Genomic DNA, 20,804 nt, shown 5'->3' with positions numbered 1-20,804 from the left:
CTGGCCCCTGCCCGAGGGAAGGAGCGATGCATGGGGCAGGGCGCAGCACATCCAACGTTGGGCGCTGGTCACTTAGAGAACAGCCACACTCAATAGAGCTTGGCAACCCAGTCAGCCCCCCACCTTTTAGCCAGGAGCAGGGTCAGCGCTACCTTAGAAACATATGAGCCCCTTCCCTTCTTTATCCTGTGTCAGACGAATAGAACAAGGGGACAAAAGGATCGAAAGACACAACTTGAAGCAGCAAAGGACCCACTCGAAACTTGGTCAAAGGCTTTCAACAAATCTTGGGAGGGATTTTCTAGAGCAGCTTGCGTAACTCACATCGCCTTACTAAATTCTCTTCTGTGCACCGTCTCCACTGCTGCCACGGGTAATGCATTCCCATCAATGCAGCAGCTATGCCTTTTGAGGTGGTTTAATTGAATTGACTTCCGGATTAATTGAGCAGGTCTTCACTGATACTCAACTGATCTGGATAGATCAAGCTGAAGGTGGCGAATTTGCCACAGTCAGTGTGTACATACCAGGCATGTCTTCACTTACCTCGGAGAATTGGCAGCAGTCAACCGGAATTACACAAGCTATGCAAAAAACTTTCATAACTCTTGTCAACTTCTCTGCTTCTGTTCTGTGTGCCATCTTCACTGCACTTCGCCGACAGGAACCACGTTCCCGTAGACACTGCTACGGCCACTTGAGAAGGTGGTCTTAATACGTCCATTACTGGATCAACTGAGCGGGTCTTCACTGACCGCTCAGTCGATCCAGAGAAGTTGATCTGACGGCGGCGAATTTGTTGTCAGTGAAGACATAGCCACTCTAAGAAAGTGCTCTGTGTAGAAGTGTGCGCCAGTTAGGTAGCAGATCCAGAACAGTAAGGTACAATAACTGTACAAAACCAAAAGGAAGCTCTAAAAATATTATTTTCCAGAGGACTTTCATCATCCTATTACAGTATAAAAAATGGGAAAAAGGGACTTATTCAACAAATAACCCTTTACAAGAATGAAATTATATAAAGAATATAGTGCAACCCACTTAAACATGTACTATAGCCATAGCCCCTCATTTAATCATTCTTAAGGAACATTGAGCCATTCAATATCAAAATCTTCACTAATTAATATTAAATGAGGTTATTAAGTAATAGCACTTACTGCTTAGTTATTACCCTTATTTAGTAGCAGCAAGAATTCCAGTTAATTACACTGAAATGTTTATTGCACTGTGGTATATGAACAATACTTTTACATCTTAATAAATGTCATAAAAAAGCTTAGGTGTTATATAATTACAAGCCATGTATTCTTCACAGCTATTCATATTATTCTTTTTTTTTTAACAACAGGACACAATTAAAGCACATTTTAAACCAAAAGTAAAACAAAACCCACTGCTTTTCTGCCCCTGCGTGGGTTTTAAAAAGTGACATCTTTTTCCAAGAAGTCTGAGTTGTGTCAACATGGAAGAATTACAAATTTAATTAAATAACAATGGACACAGGCTAAAATGAATTGTTCCTCTTTTTCATTTAGGTCATTCCTGAAAATCACTATGAATGGGCAGTTTGGTAGGCTTGTAGCCAAAAAAAAAAAAAAAGCTACTATATATTAGTACAGCACTAACAGTGTGCTACATACTATACAGATATTTATGAAGATAAAATTCCCTGACCTAAAAGGTTTCTAATCTAAATATTATAATTACAGTTGATTGGATACATTAATGTTATTAATATTCTTAACAGGATTGTTAAGAAAGTGCAGCATGGTCAGATATAAAACAGGAAAAGTGGATGCATGCCTCTGGTTTTTTTTTAAATTGAGAGAGAGAACAAAAAGAGGAATGCTTTCAATTAATGCATGCTATAGCTCCTTGGCCAATTTTATAAAAAAACCCATGGTAAAAATAAAAACAGATTATTACAAAGTTTATTATCCAAAGAATAAACCAGAATGTGAAAAGTAACAGAACTACCATTCATGTTGGTGTAGTAGAGAGGAGGTCAACTTAATTTCCTTCGCATTCAGGCATCCTGACCCAATGGAGAATTATTTTTGGCAAAAATAAAATAATTCCATTAATCTGTTCTTGAAGTACTGGACAAATACCAGCCAGCTACCATACCACAGCTTTCCAAGATGCAGTAAAATACATGAAGCCATCAGATTTCCAGAATTATATTCTTGCATTCTCACCATAGGGAGTTCTGTTCACTTGCTATCCCCACAAAATGAAAAAAGTATGAGGGTGTGTGTATGGGGAAGAGAAGAGAAATTGGTTGAGAATCACCAAGACTTCATTAAAGAATAAACAATTTGTATCTAACACTATTCTTTCAAAACCACTAATTGAAAGACTGGACCATAAAATAATCCCAGCCAGAGAAACATACCAATCTACTGTACAAAACAATTTGATGACAAAGCAAGCAATTATTAATTGTGAATAATAGAAAATAGTAGGAAATTCAGAAAAGATAAAACTCACCTGCAAATAAGAAGAGTTTGGGTTAAAGACAATACATGAAAAGCATTAAAGAGTTCCAATGTAAATGTACATCACAGAATCAATTTATTTACTACTCTTCTATATGTAAAAGAAGATTTTGGCATCTCTTTTTTTCCCCTTTTATTGGCCAAACCCAATGTTCAAGTGTGTTTCCTCCTTTGTCACAAATTTCATTCTGTCCCTTATGCATCTTTAGCCCCAATGCCTGGCACACTAGCAAATAGGAATGTACCCAAAAGGAGGCATAAGACCCAGACCAGACCAGATATGAGAAGCAAAGTGAACAGAACTCAGATCTTCCAATCACATTTCACCAGCATGGGTCAGTCTTCCCCCATGTACCTCACCATTTCCTCAGCACCTAGAATCATACAAATGGAGGTATTTGCATTTATGTCTGTTGGAAGGGAACAAGAGGAGGCTAGCCATTGGATGGAACAATGGCCTTCCACCAAGCAATCCATTTTGAGAAGGGGACACACATCTTGTCCTCAAGAATTGGGGCAAAATATCTGCATTTCCATTAAGTGTGTGGTCCACAGTGTGGAGGCAGCATCAGTGAGAACACCATAAATGGGGCCTGGCCAGTTTTGCATTTCTTTCAAATCATCACATGGATGTGTGTAGATTTTCCAAATAAAAAGCTTGTGATTCTTGTTACATTTTCCATTGTTTCTCCAGTGTTTTCTGTCTATTCTCTTACAGTGACCATAACGCACATTTAACAAAATCCTTTATTTTTTTCTGTGCGGATGGGAGTAGGCAAGAAAGAATACACAAAATGGATTCATTAGTGATAAGGGGAAAAAAAGTAGCAAAATATTTTGACCATAATTTAGAAAAGGTTGGTTCTATAAAATCTGAGTAAGGCAGTTTGTCCTAGTTCGTTACTTGCAGAGGCAAGCAGCGTGATGAAGAGTCCTTTAGGTCCTTGATATCCTTAGTAGACCACGGATACGTCTGACAAGTGCTTGAATGAAAGTATAACGTGACCGGACTTTAGAGTATAACCCTTCAATATCAAGGAGCTTCTTCTGCAGAGATTCACCAAAACTGTTGGTGGCTTCAATCTGAAGCTGAGGAAAAGAAGAGATTTGGAGAAATGAGCAATAGTGTCTAGTTCCTCTCTTTACAGGTCTTTTCACCATTAATCACCACCAATCATCCCTACACACCCCACATGCCCTCTTAGAAGAATGTAAATACTGGGGGCGGGGAAGGGTCTAGTTTGGCAAATATTAAATAGATCTTTGTGTTTCTTAATCTAAATCATATATTGGAAAAGATTTCTTTGGAGGGTTTTCTGGTTAAGTATTTAACTTTTTAAATACAGGTATATGCTTTGATTTTAAAAAGACTACTTGTGTGCTTCAATCTAAGCACACACATTTGGAGAATCAGAGCCTTGGTGTTACACAACTTGACTTTTGAAATTAAGGAGTCGTAGTAGAGAGTTGCCCTTATCGATAAAATTCTCAATATATATTCCAAGCTATATAATAAAAATCCATGTATTAAGTAACATTTTTTGTTATTACTAATGGAAGAAGCTATTACAAAAATAAGTTAAATTCTAGACATTGTAGGATGCTATTGTATATATTCTCTTGAGTGGCTGGATACACAGTCACAAAAGTGTATGCACTTTATTTTACAACTCTGTATACCGTTAATCATGACTGAAACTAAAAGTTTTTATTTCTTGTTTGAGCATGAATATCAAGAATTTATGTTTGTATAATTCTGAGAATAGGGTCATTAGTAAAAACCTGTGCTGTTTTTGCTGGCCATACATCCAAACAGCACAAATTATTTTAGGTACTACAAAAGTAGTGGCAATTTTTTCGCTACTTCATAGTCAACTCCATTTCCACTACCCTGTCTTTCTTTTACTATGGGTCCATCTGCAGCTGACTGAAAATGAACAGCTGCAGCATCACGGAAAACCAGAAACCTTGTCTTCAATACATAAACTAGCTATCTTTCAAGAACTGACAATTTCTTATTTCAGAAGCAAATTATTAAACAGCTGCAGCTTATTAGTCTGGTTGATAAAAGTAAAGAAAAAATATTTTTTCAGTAATTTGGCCTTTGGTATTTCATTTGACATGTTCTAGATTTTGCACATTAATATAGCTCTGTGCATGCATCAAAAATACATACATAGCAGTACAACTGCTAACTTTATCACTGCCAAATACCTTTTGAAAATTTCTGTTACACCCCATTTGTACTACAACTAAGCATTTAGCCAGGAGGGTATCGCTACTAAACATGAAAACTATAAACAGACTGTTGAGAATAGCTGCATGTTAGCAGCACATCAACAGATATGCTGTTATTAAGAAGATTTTTATCTGCTGCATCTCACCTGATCGATGTCATTTTGGCTCACCCTATTCTTCCCACTTCTGAAATCCAAGTTAGGCTCTGAACTGAATGAATCTAGGAATAAAATCCACAAATTTAAATTCTTCATTCCACCTGCTAGTGAACATCATATTATCTATATGCAGGTATGAAGCAAGCTTAAACACACCAAATGTCAATTTTGTATATAAGGTATGAAAGGGAAATCGCCACTGATCTTTCTTGACCTATTTGTGAATTCTCTCTCAACCATTAGCGTAGTAACTTCAAGTAGCCCTGGATCACACAACATAGCATGGTCAGCAACACTATCCTCCCCATATTATCTTTCCTTCCCTGTATCTCTTCCATCCTCACCAAATCCACTGGTGAATTAATACTTAGTGTATCAAGTTAAATATACTTTTAGAAAACATGTTGTACATCTATTCTTAATATCACCTTCAATTATTACATTTTAAAACATTTTTAAAATATACAATTTATTTTTTACCCTTTACATTTGTTTACTTTTTGAATTTCACTCAGTTTGAACAACAGAAACAAGATTAGTCAGTTTTTCTTTTTTTCTAGACAAACTCTCTTTTTATTTCTCATGGACTACTACAATGCTGGAATATTTGGGCTGCAAATACTGCATGGGGTATGTTTAAATCCAAACAAAAACATTCTATTACATGCAAATTAATAAAACATTATAACATTTTGTAAAAATCTGTTTTAGAAAACCTAAATTTTAGTGTTCAATTCCTTGACGTGGCCAAATACTTCTATATTTAATTTATAAACTAATGCAACAGCACCTTGAAGTTTGAGGAAGGTTACCTTGTAGTCTTCTGCTCTTAAATGAAGTCCTGGAGGCCAGAAGTGAATCTTGGGAATCAGTAGGGGTGCAATGCAACAGATAGTATTCCAGATGACGCCAAAGAATAAAGAGGCATGTTTCTATGATATCTGTAAGACATGTCTAGTGAAGGAGACTAATGTTCATTCATGCTGGTTTTAGACTGATGCCCTATTAGAGATTTCAAAAAAGAGCTCTGATCCTGCACAGAGCTACATGCAAGTTTAACTTTGTATATGTGAAAGTAGTGATTTCATGGGCCTACCGCATATGGGTAAAGTTAAGCATATATTTGCAAGACTGGGGACCAAGGCCTCTATATCATGGGGAATAAAATGGCTCTGATGGGCAGCCCCAAGTTACAACTGCCCTCCATTTTTTCCATAACAGTAGTTCCAAGTTACCCACATGGCTTGTAGATCCTGACATCATGCTTAGTGGACCTACACTCTCGATTCTTCTTACGGTTACCTACTTCCAGCTGTAAGGGCTTTGTTGGTAAGCTATATTTCCACTTCATCACAATGGAGAAGAATCACCACACTAATCATGTCAATGAACTTCATTTGTTATTGACTTCTGTGGAGGAGACACTATGCTACTACTGACTTTCTTTCAGAGCTGCTACCAACCGGAAAATAAATGTTTAAATGCTGAGGCTAGAGGAACAAGTCCCTCATGTCAACTGATTTAATTATTAATCTCTCATACTTTCTTTCCTGAGATTGGCATTATTTAAAGTGGTCTAAAACCCAACTGATGGCTAGGCAATAACTGTTCCTATTTCTCAGCCAACTTTTTCAATTTTTCTGGAATGTCACCTCTAGAGATGTCATAATTCAAAAAGGATACAGGAACAGAGGGAAAGCAACTTGGCCCGATTGTTTATGAGCTTCACTAGACGCCGTCTTGCCAAAACATACTTTTGAGCAGTAGAAATTTTGTCCACTCCAGCTGGCATCACTGACTGACACAACTATGGCAAGAAGAAAATACGCATAAAGCAAACGAGAACAAATTGTTAAAAATCAAGGAAATACCTATAAAGACCTTGTAGAAAAAACGGTTACTAACCTTGTATAGCTGTTGTTCTTCGAGATGTGTTGCTCATGTCCATTCCATGCTAAGTGTTTGTGAGCTGCATACACAATTGCCCAAGATTATTCCCTCAATGTTATCTGTAGGACTGGCCCTAGTGCCCCCTGGAACCGCACGTATGCATTGGTATAAGGGGTGCCCCGCCAGTTCCACACCCTCTCAGTTCCTTTTTGACGGTAACTCCAACAGAGCGGTAGGAGGGTGAGTCATGGAATACACATAAGCAAGAACAACAGTTATGAAAGTTTAGTAACCGTTTTTCCTTCTTCAAAAGCTTGCTCATGTCCATTCCATGCCAAGTGACTCACAAGCAGCACCCTTAGAGGGCTCAGAGTTCATGGACGTGCTGACTGCAACACAGCTCTCCCAAAACTGGCATCGTCACGGGCCTGCTGGGTGATGGTATAGTGGGACACAAAGATATGACCCGACAACCATGTTGTGGCTCTGCAGATATCCTGGATTGGTACTTGCACAAGGAATGCTGCTGACGAAGCCTGAACTCTTGTGGAATAAGCAGTCATGATGGCCGGAGAAGGAACCTTTGTCTGCTTGTAGCAAGCTTGGATACAGGCGGTTATCCAGGATGAGATTCTTTGGGATGACACAGGTAGTCCTCTCATCCTTTCCGCTACTGCTACAAAGAGTTGCATTGACTTGCGGAAGGGCATGGTCCTATCAATATAGAAGGTGAGAGCCTATCTAAGGTATGCATCCGATGTTCCTCAGCAGGCTTGTGAGGATTCAGAAAAAAGACAAGAAGAATTGCAACACCACCTTTGGTAGGCAGGCCAGATAGGGGCACAGCTGGACTTTGTCCTTCAAGAACACCATATAGGGTGTTCCGACATCAGAGCATTGATCTTGGGAGATCCTTCCAGCCGAGGGGATCGCCACTAGGAAGGTGACCTTCCAAGAAAGAAGCCGTATGGAACAAGATGCTAGTGGCTCGTAAGCCTAGACAGGATCAGGTTCAAGTCCCATGGGGGAATCAGGTCACGAACCTGAGGGAAAAGTCCTTCCAGGTCCTTGAGAAACCTGACCATCATCTTGTGGGAGAACACTAATCTGCCCTGCATAGGAGGGCAGAAGGTTGAGTTGGCTGCCAAGTGAACCTTAACAAACAAAATAGCCAAACCTTGATGTTTTAGGTGGAGCAGGTAGTCCAAGATAGACTGTAGAGAATACCAGGTTGGAGAGAGATACCATTCGGAGGCCCAACAAGTGCATCGTTTCCATTTGGCCACGTAGGTAACCCTGGTGGAAGGCTTTCTTCTACCAGGTAAGAGTTGCCAGACCTGTGCCAAGTAGGCCTGCTCTTCAGGGTTCAGCCACGCAGCAACCATATCGTCAGGTGCAGAGAGGTTCGGTTTGGATGAAACAACCAGCTGTGGTCTTGTGAAATCAAGTCCAGGCAGGGTGGGAACATGATTGGAGCTGCCACTGAGAGTTCCAGAAGCATCCTGAACCATTGCTGGCATGGCCACGTCAGAGCAATCAGTATAAAACAAGGTTACTTACCAGTAACTGATATTCTTCGAGATGTGTTGCTCATGTCCATTCCACTATAGGTGTGTGCACGCCTCTGTGCACGGTTACCTGGAACTTTTTTCCCCTTAGCAGATCCCATAGGGCCGGCACTGGTGCCCCCAGGATCCCCACACACATGCCGCGGTATATGAGGTGCAGCCGGCCCTGCACCCCCTCAGTCCCTTCCTTCTGCCAACTCCGGCAGCAGGGACTGGGGGTGGGTCGTGGAATGGACATGAGCAACACATCTCGAATAACAACAGTTACTGGTAAGTAACCCTGTTTTCTTCTTCAAGTGCTTGCTCATGTCCATTCCACTATAGGTGACTAACAAGCAATACCTTTGGAGGCGGTTAGGAGTTACTGGTGAGCTGCCCTCAGCACAGCTCTGTCAAATCCCACGTCCTCTCTCGTCTGTTGTATGATGGCACAGTGGGACGTGAAGGTATGCACCGATGACCAGGTGGCAGCTTTGCAGATGTCCTGCAGGGGCGCTCTCTCCCGGAAGGCTGTAGATGAGGTTTGAGCTCTGGTTGAGTGCACTGTGATGGTTCCCGGAAGCGGCACCTTGGCCTGCTCGTAGCAGAACTTGATGCATGATGTAGTCCACGAGGAGATGCGCTGGGTGGAAACAGGAAACTGGAGTCAAGGCTCTAATCTCGGAGACCCTCCTGGCTGAGGTAATGGCCACCAGAAAGGCTACCTTCCATGAAAGCAGGAGAAGAAGGCAAGAAGCCATGGGTTCGAAGGGGTGCCCAATGAGTCTCAAGAGGACCAGGTTGAGATTCCAGGGAGGCACCAGGTCACGGAGCTGCGGATAAAGCCTCTCCACCCCCTGAGGAACCTGACCGACATGGGATGGGAGAACAGCAATCTCCTCTCTAGCAACTGATGAAAGGCTGAAATGGCCCCAGGTGAACCTTCAAAGAGGCCAGCGCCAGACCCTGGAGCTTTAGCTGGAGCAGGTACTCCAGGATCGCCTGTATAGGCGAGAGATTAGATGGAATACCCCAGGACTCTGCCCAACAGGTAAATTGCCTCCACTTAGCCCGATACACGACCTGTGTGGAAGGTTTCCTGCTGCTAAGCAGGACTTGCTGGACCGGCACCTAGTAGGCTCTCTCTCCCTCTGTCAGACACAGAGCCTCAAGGCCGTGAGGTGCAGGGAGTCCAGGTCCGGGTGCAACAGGCGACCATGGTCCTGGGATAGAAGGTTGTGCCACCTCGGAAGTTCCAGGGGTGGGGCAATAGAAAGGACCAACAGCATGCTGAACCACTGCTGTCTTGACCAGGCTGGAGCGATGAGTAAAACGTTCGCCCTGTCCCTCTTTATTTTCAGCAGGACCTTGGATAGGAGTGGAATGGGCGGGAGCGCATACATGAGGGCCCCTGTCCAGTCCATGAGGAACACGTCAGAATCGACCCAGTCTCGCGACCCCGGAGCAAGCAAAACCTTGGACACTTTGTGTTCCAGGCCAACGCGAATAGATCCAGTTGAGGAACACCCCATTCCTGGAGGATCATAGCTACCACCTCTGGGTTGCAACGACCAGTCGTGGCGGAGTAGAAATGACCTGCTGAGGCGATCCGCCTTGTCATTCCTCATTCCCGGGAGGTGAGAGGCAGTCAAGTGGAAATCGTGCTTCAGGGCAAAGTCCCACAGATGCATAGCTTCATCGCAGAGGGCTGAGGAGAGTGCTCCCCCCGCCTGTTTATGTAAAACATGGCTGCGGTGTTGTCCGTCAGCACCTGCACCACTCTGCCTGTCAGGAATCGGAGGAATATCTTGTACGCTAGGCAAATGGCCCTGAGCTTCTTCACGTTGATGTGCAGGCGCCTCTCCTCCCCCGACCAGAGCCCCTGAGTGCCTAGGTTGGCATCCGAAGCATCAGAAATTAGGGAGACCGATGGGACCAGTTCCCTGAATGGAATGCCCTTCATCACTTCCCTTGGAGTCTGCCACTAGTTTAGGAGACTAAGACAGGCGGGAGAACTGTGACCACCCAGTCCAATGGTGTCTGTTCGGCACATATACTGAGGCCAGTCATGCCTGAAGCGGTCTGAGCCTCAGGCGAGCTAGTCTCACTACGTACGTGCAGGCCTCCATGTGGCCTAACAGCTGTAGGCAGTGCCTGGCTGTTGTCGTGGGGCATCGGTGCAGCTGGGAGATGATAGAGACCATTGCCTCGAAACGTGGATGAGGCAGGAAGGCTCTGGCCTAGGAAGTGTCCAGGGTGGCCCCAATGAATTCTATACGTTGCACTAGGGTTAGTGTGGACTTCTGCTCGTTCAGGAGCAGTCCCAGCCTGTTGCACGTGGAGCAAGCGAGGGTCACGCTCTCCTGCACTTGGGACCTGGACCTGACCCTGATCAGCCAATCGTCTAGGTAAGGAAAAATTTGCACACCCTTTCGTCTCAGGTGGGCAGCCACTACCGCCATGTACTTGGTGAACACCCTTGGAGCCGAAGAGAGGCCAAAGGGTAGGGCTGTAAACTGGTAGTGAGAGCCAGCCACCATGAAACGGAGAAAACGCCTGTGGCTGGGGAGGATAGACACATGAAAGTATGCATCCTTGAGGTCGAGGGCGGCATACCAGTCTCCTGGATCCAGGGAAGGGATTATGGAGGCTAGGGAGACCATGAAAAACCTGAGTCGTATGACATATTTGTTTAGACGACCCAGATCTAATATGGGTCTCAGTACCTCGAATAGAACCCCTTCCCCCTTCTGCCTTGAGGGACCATTGCCACCGCTCCTATGTTGAGGAGGGTGTCCACCTCCTGCAAGAGGAGTTGCTCGTGAGAGGGGTCCCTGAATAGGGATGGACGGGGAGGGTTGTTGGGGGGGAGGGGGGTAGACGTAAACTGTAGGGCATAGCTCCCTGAGACTATCCCAAGGAATCCAACGGTCCAAAGTGATCTTTGCCCATTTGGGATAGAAAGGTCTTAACCTGTTTAGGAAGGGGCAGGGCGGATCTAGGAGAGCAGTTGGGGCGCCACCCTCGGGCGTACCATCAAAATTGTCTCTTCTGGTTACCCAATCTCCTGGGGGCCCCTGCTGGGGAGCTAAGGACGAGCTGGGGGGTCTGATTTCTCCTTCTAAACTCCCTATTTTTATACCTATTCATAGAGGGTTGAAAAGGCCTTGGCGAAGGCCTTGGCTGCTGCTGCACCTGGGGCCGGAACTGACACCTGGAAAACTGGGGGATGTACAAGCCCAGGGAGCGAAGCGTGGCCCGGGAGTCCTTCAGACCGTGCAGTTTCTCATCGGTCTGGTCGGAGAATAGGGCCGACCCATCAAAGGAGAGGTCCTGAATAGACTGCTGCACCTCCTGGGACAGGCCCAAGGATTGCAGCCACAAGCACTTTCTCATACAGATGGCAGAGGCTATGGCCCTGCCCGCCAAGTCAGCAGCGTCACAGGATGTCTGGAGCGCTGCCCTAGCTACCATAGTTCCTTCCTCCACAATGGTGCTAAAGTCTGCGACCTGGTCCTGGGGCAGGGCCTCCACAAACCGCCTAAGGGAGTCCCACAAGTTGAAATTATATCTGCCCAGGAGGGCCTGATGGTTGGCAATCCTGAACTGCAGGCTTTCCATAGAATAAACCTTTCTCCCAAACAACAGCTTCTTTGTTCTTGTCTTTGTCTTTGTTCTTGGGAGTGGACCCTGGCTGACCTTGCCTGTCTCGCTGATTAGCCGCATCTACCACCAGGGTTCCCAGTGCGGCACGAGTGAACAAATATTCAAACCTTTCAGCCGGGACATAATATTTTTCTCAGCCACCTTTGACGTGGGGCGACCGAGGAAGGGGTTTGCCACAGGGCCTTTACAATCTTAAGGACCCTTTAGTGGACTGGGAGGGCCACTCTCTACGAGACAGCCACTGCCAGCACATTAAAGAGGCTATCTTCGGCCTCTTCTTACTCCTTCACCTCCAGCCCCAAGTTGGAGGCCACCCTCTTGAGCAGCTCCTGATACACCCTGAAATCCTCCAGTGGCACTGAGTGGTCCTGGGAGACTGCCTCATCCAGTGAGGAGGAAGAGGACTGCCTAGGCGCGTCCTGCGGGTGCACCCCACCTGGCAAAGAGTTGCACCCATTGAGGGTCTTTCCATGGGGTCTGACTCCTCGTCCGAGGAGTGGTGTCTATGGGCCTTCTCCTGTGCCTGAGGCATGGACTGCACCCCCGATGACATAATGGATTGGAGCCCCAACCCCATCTGGATACCCCATGGGGCCCAATAAGGCCATTGTTGCGGCCATTGACTCTGGGGCCAACCCGGGGCTGACTGCGCCACAGGCTGTGACGCTTTGTGGGGGCGTCGGCTCTCTCGACGACTGTCCCCCCGGGAGACCCCGAGTCACTGGACCGGCAGTGCTGTGTATATCCTCGGTCCCGGGCACCCTTCCGTGCTGGGGACTGCCTTCTCGACACCTCTGACCTGGAGGACGATGAGGACTGCCTACGTCGCTGCGAGTGGTGTCGACGAACAGAGGTGCACTCCAAAGAGCTAGAGATACCAGAGCGTCGTCTCGGTACCGATGATTTCTGCTGCCTCTTGCCTTGAGGCCCTGCAGACACTTTCGATGACTGAGGTCGGCGCTGCTCCAAACTCCGGCAACCGGGTTCCGCGTCGTGGACTACGCAGTGCTGGGTCCTCCGATGGCAACCGGGTTCTGCGCCACCTCGGTGTGGTCGAACTCCTCAGTGCCGGGTCCTCCAATAGCGAACGGTTCTGCGCCATCTAGCTACGGGCGAACTCCTCAGTGCCAGGGATCTGGAACGGGAGCTGTCCAAGCGCCACCTGGCACACCTTGACCGGTGCCACCTCCTGGCATGCCAGATCAATGTCGGTGCCGAGAGGGAGACTCCACGTCCTGTGCCGGAGCAGGTTGGCTTGATGACGCCGACATGGAGCAACTTCTGGGGGAGCAGCTCTGCTCTACCCTCGGAGACCGTCTGGTGGGAGATCTTCCTCCCCATACTGTGGATCTCCACCACCATTCAGGGGGACCCAACGCAGATTTCCCCCATGACCCCGGCCCCTTCTCCCTCGGCGGAGGGGAGGGCGGAGGTGGCATAGGCATGGCCAACAAGGCTCTTGCCACCTGAAAAGCCTCCGGTGTCGACGGCGTTGGCAGGGGCACTCTCCACTCCCAGGAGTCAGGGGAGGCTCCAGGACCGGACATTCAGGCACTGGAGAAGACTCAACGGGCCGGGGCCAGTGCATCTCCGTACTCGACCCTGCCTGTACCGATGGCCCAGGGGAGTGTCTGCGCTCCGCATGCTGCTTCTTCCTCTTCGGTGCCAGCGATGTTGCGCGGTGCCAAGTCGAGGCTGGTGCTGGTGGTGGAGCGCTGCCTCCATCAACAGGGCTTACAACCGGATGTGTTGCTCCTTTTGAGTCCTCCGTTTAAAAGCCCTGCAGATCTTACACTTCTCTTTTCTGTGTGCTTCCCCCAAGCACTTAAGGCAGCGGTCATGGAGGTCACTGAGCAGGAAGGCCTTCCCGCAGGAGGCACATGGCTTGAATCCCGGCGACCGGGGCATAGCCAGGCCGCTTGAAGTCCCCGCAGGGACTTGCCTTATCTCTAACTACTCTTAACAACACTTAACCACTACTTAACTAACTAAAACTAACTTAGAATAACAAACAAGTCCAAACAAGGGGAATAGTACTTGCTGAGAGCAAGGCTAGTTCCAAAAACCGTCACAGGCGGAAAGAAGGAACTGAGGGGGTGTACGGCCAGCAGCACCTCATATACCACGGCATGTGCGCAGGGCTCCAGGGGGCACCGGAGCTGGCCCTATGGGATCTGCTAAGGGGAAAAAAGTTCCAGGTAACCATGCACGGAGGCGTGCACACACCTATAGTTGAATGGACATGAGCAAGCACTCGAAGAAGAACTTTTGCCTTGTCCCATTTTGGACCTTTAGGAGGATCTTGTGAACCAAGGGGATCGGCAAGAATGTGTAAAGTGGTCTGGCCACGAGAGCAGGAAGGCATTAGAGAGGGAGCGCCTGCTGTGCGCACGTAGCAAACAGAATTGATAGCATTTTCTGTTCTGTCTGGTGGTGAACAGGTCCACCTGGGGAGACCTCCACTTCTGGAAGATAACACTGACAACCTCCGGGTGAAGAAACCACTTGTGGTGAGGGGAAAAGGATCTACTGAGGTGATCCGCCAGTACATTTCAGGCTCCAGGGAGATGTGATGCTTCAAGGTGGATGGTATGCTTCACGCAGAAGTCCCAGTTGGAAGGCCTCCTGGCACAAGGCTGAAGATTGAACCCCTCCCTGCTTGTTGATGTAAAACACCAAGGCAATGTTGTCCATCAAGACCTGCACCATCTTGCCTGAGATCTGAGGAAGGAAGGCCTGAAAAGCCATGCATACCACTCTGAGTTCCCTGACATTTATATACAGTGAGAGTTATTCCCAGGACCAGAAGCCCTGAGTCCTGAGACTATCGAGGTGGGCTCCACACACCAGGTCTGACGCATCTGAAACAAAGGTTACCAATAGATGTGGGGAGGCAAAGGGTACCTCTTTCATTACTGAACCTGGGTCTCTCCATCAAGTTAGCAAAGTGAGGACTGTGATGGAATTGTGAATACCGAGTCCAAGTAGTGTCTGCTCGGGAAGTAGACTGATGCTAGCCACATGAGTAGAGGTCTGAGGCACAGCCTTGCATGCTGCACCATGTAGTACATGCCACTATATGATCCAACAGAATGAGGCAAACCCGAGCAGTCACTAGTGGGTAGGTCATAACCTTGGAGATTAGGTCCGACATACCGAAGGCCAGATTCTGAACTAAGTAGGCCTTGGTCTGGATCAAGTCAAGCACTTTCCCGATGAACTCTAATCTCTATACTGGGACCAGAGTTGACTTTTGCTCATTTATCAACAGACCCAGTGCTTGGGAGGTGGTTTGTACTTTACCGATGCTGCGCTGGACCTGAGCCTGCGAGTGACCTTTGATCAGCCAGTTGTCGAGGTACAGGTAAGACTTGCATGCCTCGACATCTGAGGAAGGCTGCTACCACTGCCATACACTTCATGAAGACCTGTGGGATTGCTGATAAGCCAAAGGGAAGTGCAGTGAACTGGTAGTGGCGTTGACCCTGACTATGAACCTGAGGAGTCTCCTGTGCCCGAGGAAGATAGAGATGTGGAAATAGGCCTCCTTTAAACCGAGAGCAGCGTACCAGTCTCCTGGATCCAGGGAGGGAATGATGGAAACCAGGGAGACCATGTGGAAACTCAGCTTCTTGCTGTATTTGTTGAGACGACACAGGTCCAGGATGGGCCGAAGACTCCCTTTGGCCTTTGGAATTAGGAAGTATTGGAAGTAAAACCCTTTTCCTCTCAAGTCTCAAGGAATCTCCTCTATGGCCCCCACTCACAGGAGGGCTTGCGCCTCCTGTACAAGAAGCTGTTTGTGAGAATGGTCCCTGAAGAGGGATGGAGGTGCAAGGAGGGTGCATGAAAACTGCAAGATATAACCGACTGCTAATGGTACTAAGTTATAAACGACCACGCTGGGCTGAAGGGTGACAGACCAAAAACAAAAGGGGGAATGGATCCAGAGTCGGGACTGGTATGCTATCCTCAGGCATACCTTCAAAAGGTATCTATGTGAGCCCAACTGGGAGGCTGAGGCAGAAGATAGGGGCTGGCATCATTTATAGGTCTTTCCCTTTCTTCTGTAGGGCTCCCGTCTGGGATGCACCAGGAATCTGGAAAACTGCTGTGGCCTAAAATGCTTCCTGGAGGCCGGGGGTGTGCAAAGGCCCAAGGAGTGCAACACAGACCTCCACTCTTTGAGGCTGTTAAGCTTAGAGTACAACTGTTTGAAGAACAAAGAGGGCCCCTTGAAGGGGAAGTCTGGATAGACTGCTGCACTCCATGAGAGAGACCCGATGACTGGAGCCTCGAATAGCGCCTCATGGTGACTGTTGATGCCATAGTCCTGGCTGCTGAGTCAGTCGCATCCAGAGCTGCCTGAAGGGAAGTCCTGGCCACCATCTTGCCTTCCTCCAAGATGGCCATGAACTCCCTCCTCAACTACTGAGGCAGGGAGTCCCCAAATTTGGCCATTGAGTCCCACAGGTTAAAATCATACCTCCCAAGCAGAGCCTGCTGGTTAGAGATAGGTAACTGGAGGCTGCCTGTTGAATAAACCTTGCCTCCAATCTCTTAGCCTCTGTGACATTGGGCCAGGAAAGGTTGAGCCTAGCAGGCTGAAATAACCCAAAAATCAACCTTTGAGGATGTTTCAAGGTATTAAAATGGTAATTAGAGCCATTCATTGTAAATAGCTAAGACTCTGAGGTTAAATCTTGCATTGTTAAGAGTTTGGAACTAGATATAGGTTTGTAATTACCTATATTCTTGCCATTGATTATCGATGTAACCAAATAGTTCCTGACTGTCACTATATTCTGTTAATCAAAAATCAAAGGAAGATATTAACATTTAGATGGAACTTAAATGTAACAATACAACAGACTGCCACAACGGGACCATGGAGGGTTTTTATCTGGATGGTACCATGATGGCCAGGCATGAGTCGCATTACTCCAGCCAACACTCTATGCTTGTCCTTCTTCGGCACCAGAGAGCACCCTCTCTTGGAGCACTGTTTCTTATGCTTCTTCCTTGGCACCAATGAGAGAAAATGGTGCCAGGAAGAGCATGGTGCCAGTAGAGCGCTTCACATGGAAGCTGAAGTGCTCAGTGCCGATTCAGAGCGGCTCAGTTCTGAGACTGGTCTGAGGTCTGCCTCCATGAGTAAGGCCCTCAGACAAACGTCTCTGTCTTTTTGAGTACGTGGTCTGAAGCCCCTGCAGATCTGGCACTTCTCTTTAATGTGAGTTTTCCCCAAGGCACTTTAAATAGCTAGAGTGCGGGTCACTCACTGGCATGGGCTTGCCACAAGAGGGACACAGCTTGAAGCCTGGGGATCAGGGCATGGCCAGCCCCTGGCGTGACATTCCCTTGATAACAGGGACAACTATTCACACTATTATATACCCTAACACTAACTAAAAACTATACACACTCACTACAATAACTGTACAATATCTACAAAAATCCACACCATTGGGAAAGAAGCCTTGCGAGAGCAAGAAAGATCACATCATGGGCGGTAAGAAGGAACTGAAAGGTCATGTAGCTGGCAGCATCCCTTATACCGGCTCATACACATGCGGCCTCAGAGGTTCCTAGCACCGGTCTTATGAATACCATTGAGGGAAAAATCTCTAGCAACTGTGCTGATGATGTGGTGTGCACACACCTAGCATGGAATGGACATGAGCAAGCACACAAATACTTTTTTCTCCTGGAGAAGAAGTTCTCTCTCTCCTTCTCCCTCCTTATTCCCAAAACAAAGAAACCAAGTCCTACCCCACTCTTTTCTGGCAAAGTCTAGTGTTCCTTCAGGATCAAAATCATTTTATCGCTTCATTCTGATGGAACAATAGTTACTTATCTTCAGCTCAATTATCCTTCCCCCTGTAACCCAATCATCGCTGCAGAGACTGATGGGAGAGTCACACCTGTTTAATATCTACTTATTTTGTCTGGCTGGCAAGACAAGAGACATCAGTGGTGACCAGTCTCATAAAGTATATGTCATGCTGACCTTTAAGGGTACCGGTTTCTAGTATAATTCACAGTAAATATCCGCTCAGTACCATCCATGAAACTTGAAATTTTTCTTATCTTAATATAAATGATCACTTCCATGGCCATTTAGTTCCCACTTTGTCAATTCCAACACTGCCCTTTCCCCAATAGTAAAAAGCGACAAGTATAAGATTGTTAAAGCTCAACTATCTATCTAAGGTATTTCAGGCTCAGTACTACAGCTGTTTCTACATTTAGTTTATTTACAGGCAACAGATATGCCATGAGATACTACTGATTGTTCAGGATAAAGCCTAGAGAATTTGTAGAACCTGTTACCTCTTTTATCTCATCTGGTGGGAGCTGTTCCACATTCTGTAGCTTGTTAACACTCTGACGATGGCTATCATAATAACTGAAGAAATCATTAGCATTCTGTTTCAGCAGATAGACAATGATGTCCAAGCCAGGCAGGCGCCAATATGGGACCACTGGTGCTTGTGTATCTAGGGGAGATCACCATCAAAGTTAAAACAACTTTTCTAAAGCTCCATAGCCATGCAGTTTATCCTCTACTGTTCATCACCACATAGTGAGGGATAAGTAAACTTTATTTTGGATGTATGAGCCCCATTTATTACAGATGAGACCCTAGGACAAATCTGGGTGATTTCATCTCTTGCTGACACACAGCAGACAAACAGACAGATGTTAGCATTCAATTCCCCACATGTCCTTTTGTGATGAAACCCTATAATTTCTGCTTTGTGCAGAACTCACATCCAATTTCCCTCCCTGATAATCAGTGGCAACAAAAAGAGCTAAATGTTGTGTGCCCTAGTGCTATGCAAAGGGAAATTTCAACTGTGGTGCAGATCATTATTCCAAGCCATAATAGGAGCACTGGGGGCTACACTTTAGCCACAAAAAAGATTATTTCCATGATTTGCACAACAGCTCAGGGTTATTAAACCCCAGAATTCTGAGTTTCCTCTGAAAATCATTCTGGGATGCTGAAGGGATAGAAAACAAATGATTTTACCTAAATCCAGCCCATTTATCACTCAGACTTTCCAGCACAGATCACTCTCAGTAGTAAACATGTGACCTATAATTTTTCACTGAACTAACTCAGGCCTCAAAGTTCTCTAAAAGCTGATTTTTATAGTAATTCTGCAGCTTTTAAGATGGTAGTTCCATCACAGGGGAAGAGAAGAATTCTTGAAAAACATGTTCTTACATATATAAGACAATCAAATGGAAAATAAAAGTCACTGATTGGATCAGGCATTTGTATCACAATGGCAACTTAGAGATAACACACCACCATGTCTTTCTAATAGCACTGCAAAATATTTACTTCCAAGATAAACTTAATTTGCCCTGTTGGAGTTGGTGGTGTATTGTTTTAATGCACTAGATTTTCACCAGTCAATCTCACACAATCTCCATCCCCAATTTGTTGTAAATTGGCACAATTAACATCTTCAATAAGCTAGAAAAGACATGTTGCACACATCATGAATGAGGTGCATTACCAGCTATCAGTCCAACATTCACAATTCAGTCTCGGATACATACAAAACAAGTAAACCACAAGACTACCTTGACGAGGTCCATCTCGGTTGGTTGACTCTGACAGACTAGGAGTGAACAGACAAACAGTGTGCTGAAAGGTGGGGGCACACTGTAACATAAGTGACTGGCAGTATTCCATTACATTTGCACAGATCTACAAAGGAAGAATCATCACAAGTCAATACAGGTAAGACTGATAAAAACTGGGTAGACAATTATTACTATTTTCAGAACTCTTCAAACTGAATACATTAGTATGACGACTAAAAATGGCTTCAAATCAGCCATGTCAAGTATCTCACAATTCTCGACTGAGTATTTTAGCTGTGCTGTGAAGATGTAACTCTGTCCCCCAATTTCCTCACCTGTTGCATGGCCAACTCAATCTCATCCCTCTTGCTCACTCTGTCTCCCTCAGCATTATCATCTTGCAGTTTAAACTGACGGAGTCTGTCTGAACCTCCAAACCGATTTAGAAGTCCTAAGCACTGGCGCTGTGACAGAAAACAAACTTTGGTTAGAGTCTCAGCTAAAGAGTTATAAGTTTTCTTTGATATTTACATTTACAAATTTGCAAATGATACATTTGCATTCATAATAATCCTAAAGATTTCATTAACCTTTATTATCCATTCTATCAATAACACAAGGAGCAGTAATATAAAATAAGCACTTCACATCACATGGGAGTAATTTTGTAAGCTAAATTTTTACCTTACACATTTATCTTAAAATGTTTAAATCACAAAGAATATAAAAGTTTACTTTTTGTCTGTCCTTAAATCAACCTGAAAGCAAATGGTACTTTTAAAGGCGACCCTTTAAACCAGTGGGACCCAATCTTCAATTTTGAAAAATTACCAGTTTGGAAATGTCCAATGTAGTTAGACTATACCCAATATGTCCTCTAAAACACACTAGAGATAAATGTCTTCAAACCCTTCTCATGTTTTCAGTTTCCTGAAAAAGGCCCAATGTTACCAAACCATATTGGTTTAGATAATAATAGGCAACTCTGGACTGGGATGAGCACCAATCATTTTAAAATTCTAAAACTAAGATTAGATAAAAAGATACTAAACCATGTAAATTTGAAGCAAACAAACCAATTCCAAGTCAAATACATTGTATATTGCATGGTCTGATAGGATGGCACTAATAACTATCGACCAGGATGGTGGTGTTCTTAGTTTAAACATGGCTATTATGAGCATCAAATATACCTCAAACAC

General features: G+C 45.5%; 1 protein-coding gene across 2 annotated transcripts in view; it reads right to left on the bottom strand.

Moving 5' to 3' along the window:
- Window positions 1–909: 909 nt before the first annotated feature.
- NUP205 (nucleoporin 205) overlaps window positions 910–20,804 on the bottom strand; it is an 86,525-nt gene continuing 66,630 nt past the window's right edge. For both annotated transcript variants that reach the window (XM_067559714.1, XM_067559715.1), the window contains 7 exons: window positions 19,938–20,066; window positions 19,600–19,726; window positions 18,334–18,500; window positions 6,581–6,704; window positions 5,710–5,838; window positions 4,886–4,959; window positions 910–3,590 (listed from right to left, as the gene is read on the bottom strand). In XM_067559714.1, the coding sequence (XP_067415815.1) occupies window positions 3,438–3,590; window positions 4,886–4,959; window positions 5,710–5,838; window positions 6,581–6,704; window positions 18,334–18,500; window positions 19,600–19,726; window positions 19,938–20,066 (903 nt within the window). In that variant the 3' untranslated portion in view covers window positions 910–3,437. The remainder of the gene's footprint in view (window positions 3,591–4,885; window positions 4,960–5,709; window positions 5,839–6,580; window positions 6,705–18,333; window positions 18,501–19,599; window positions 19,727–19,937; window positions 20,067–20,804) is intronic.

Source organism: Emydura macquarii, unplaced genomic scaffold (genome assembly GCF_026122565.2).
Source record: "Emydura macquarii macquarii isolate MOO-44397 ecotype Brisbane River unplaced genomic scaffold, CSIRO-AGI_Emac_v2 contig_2205, whole genome shotgun sequence".
Lineage (NCBI taxonomy): Eukaryota > Metazoa > Chordata > Testudines > Chelidae > Emydura > Emydura macquarii.
The sequence above is the reverse complement of the archived record's forward strand: the minus strand, read 5'-3'. Positions and strand labels throughout refer to the sequence as shown.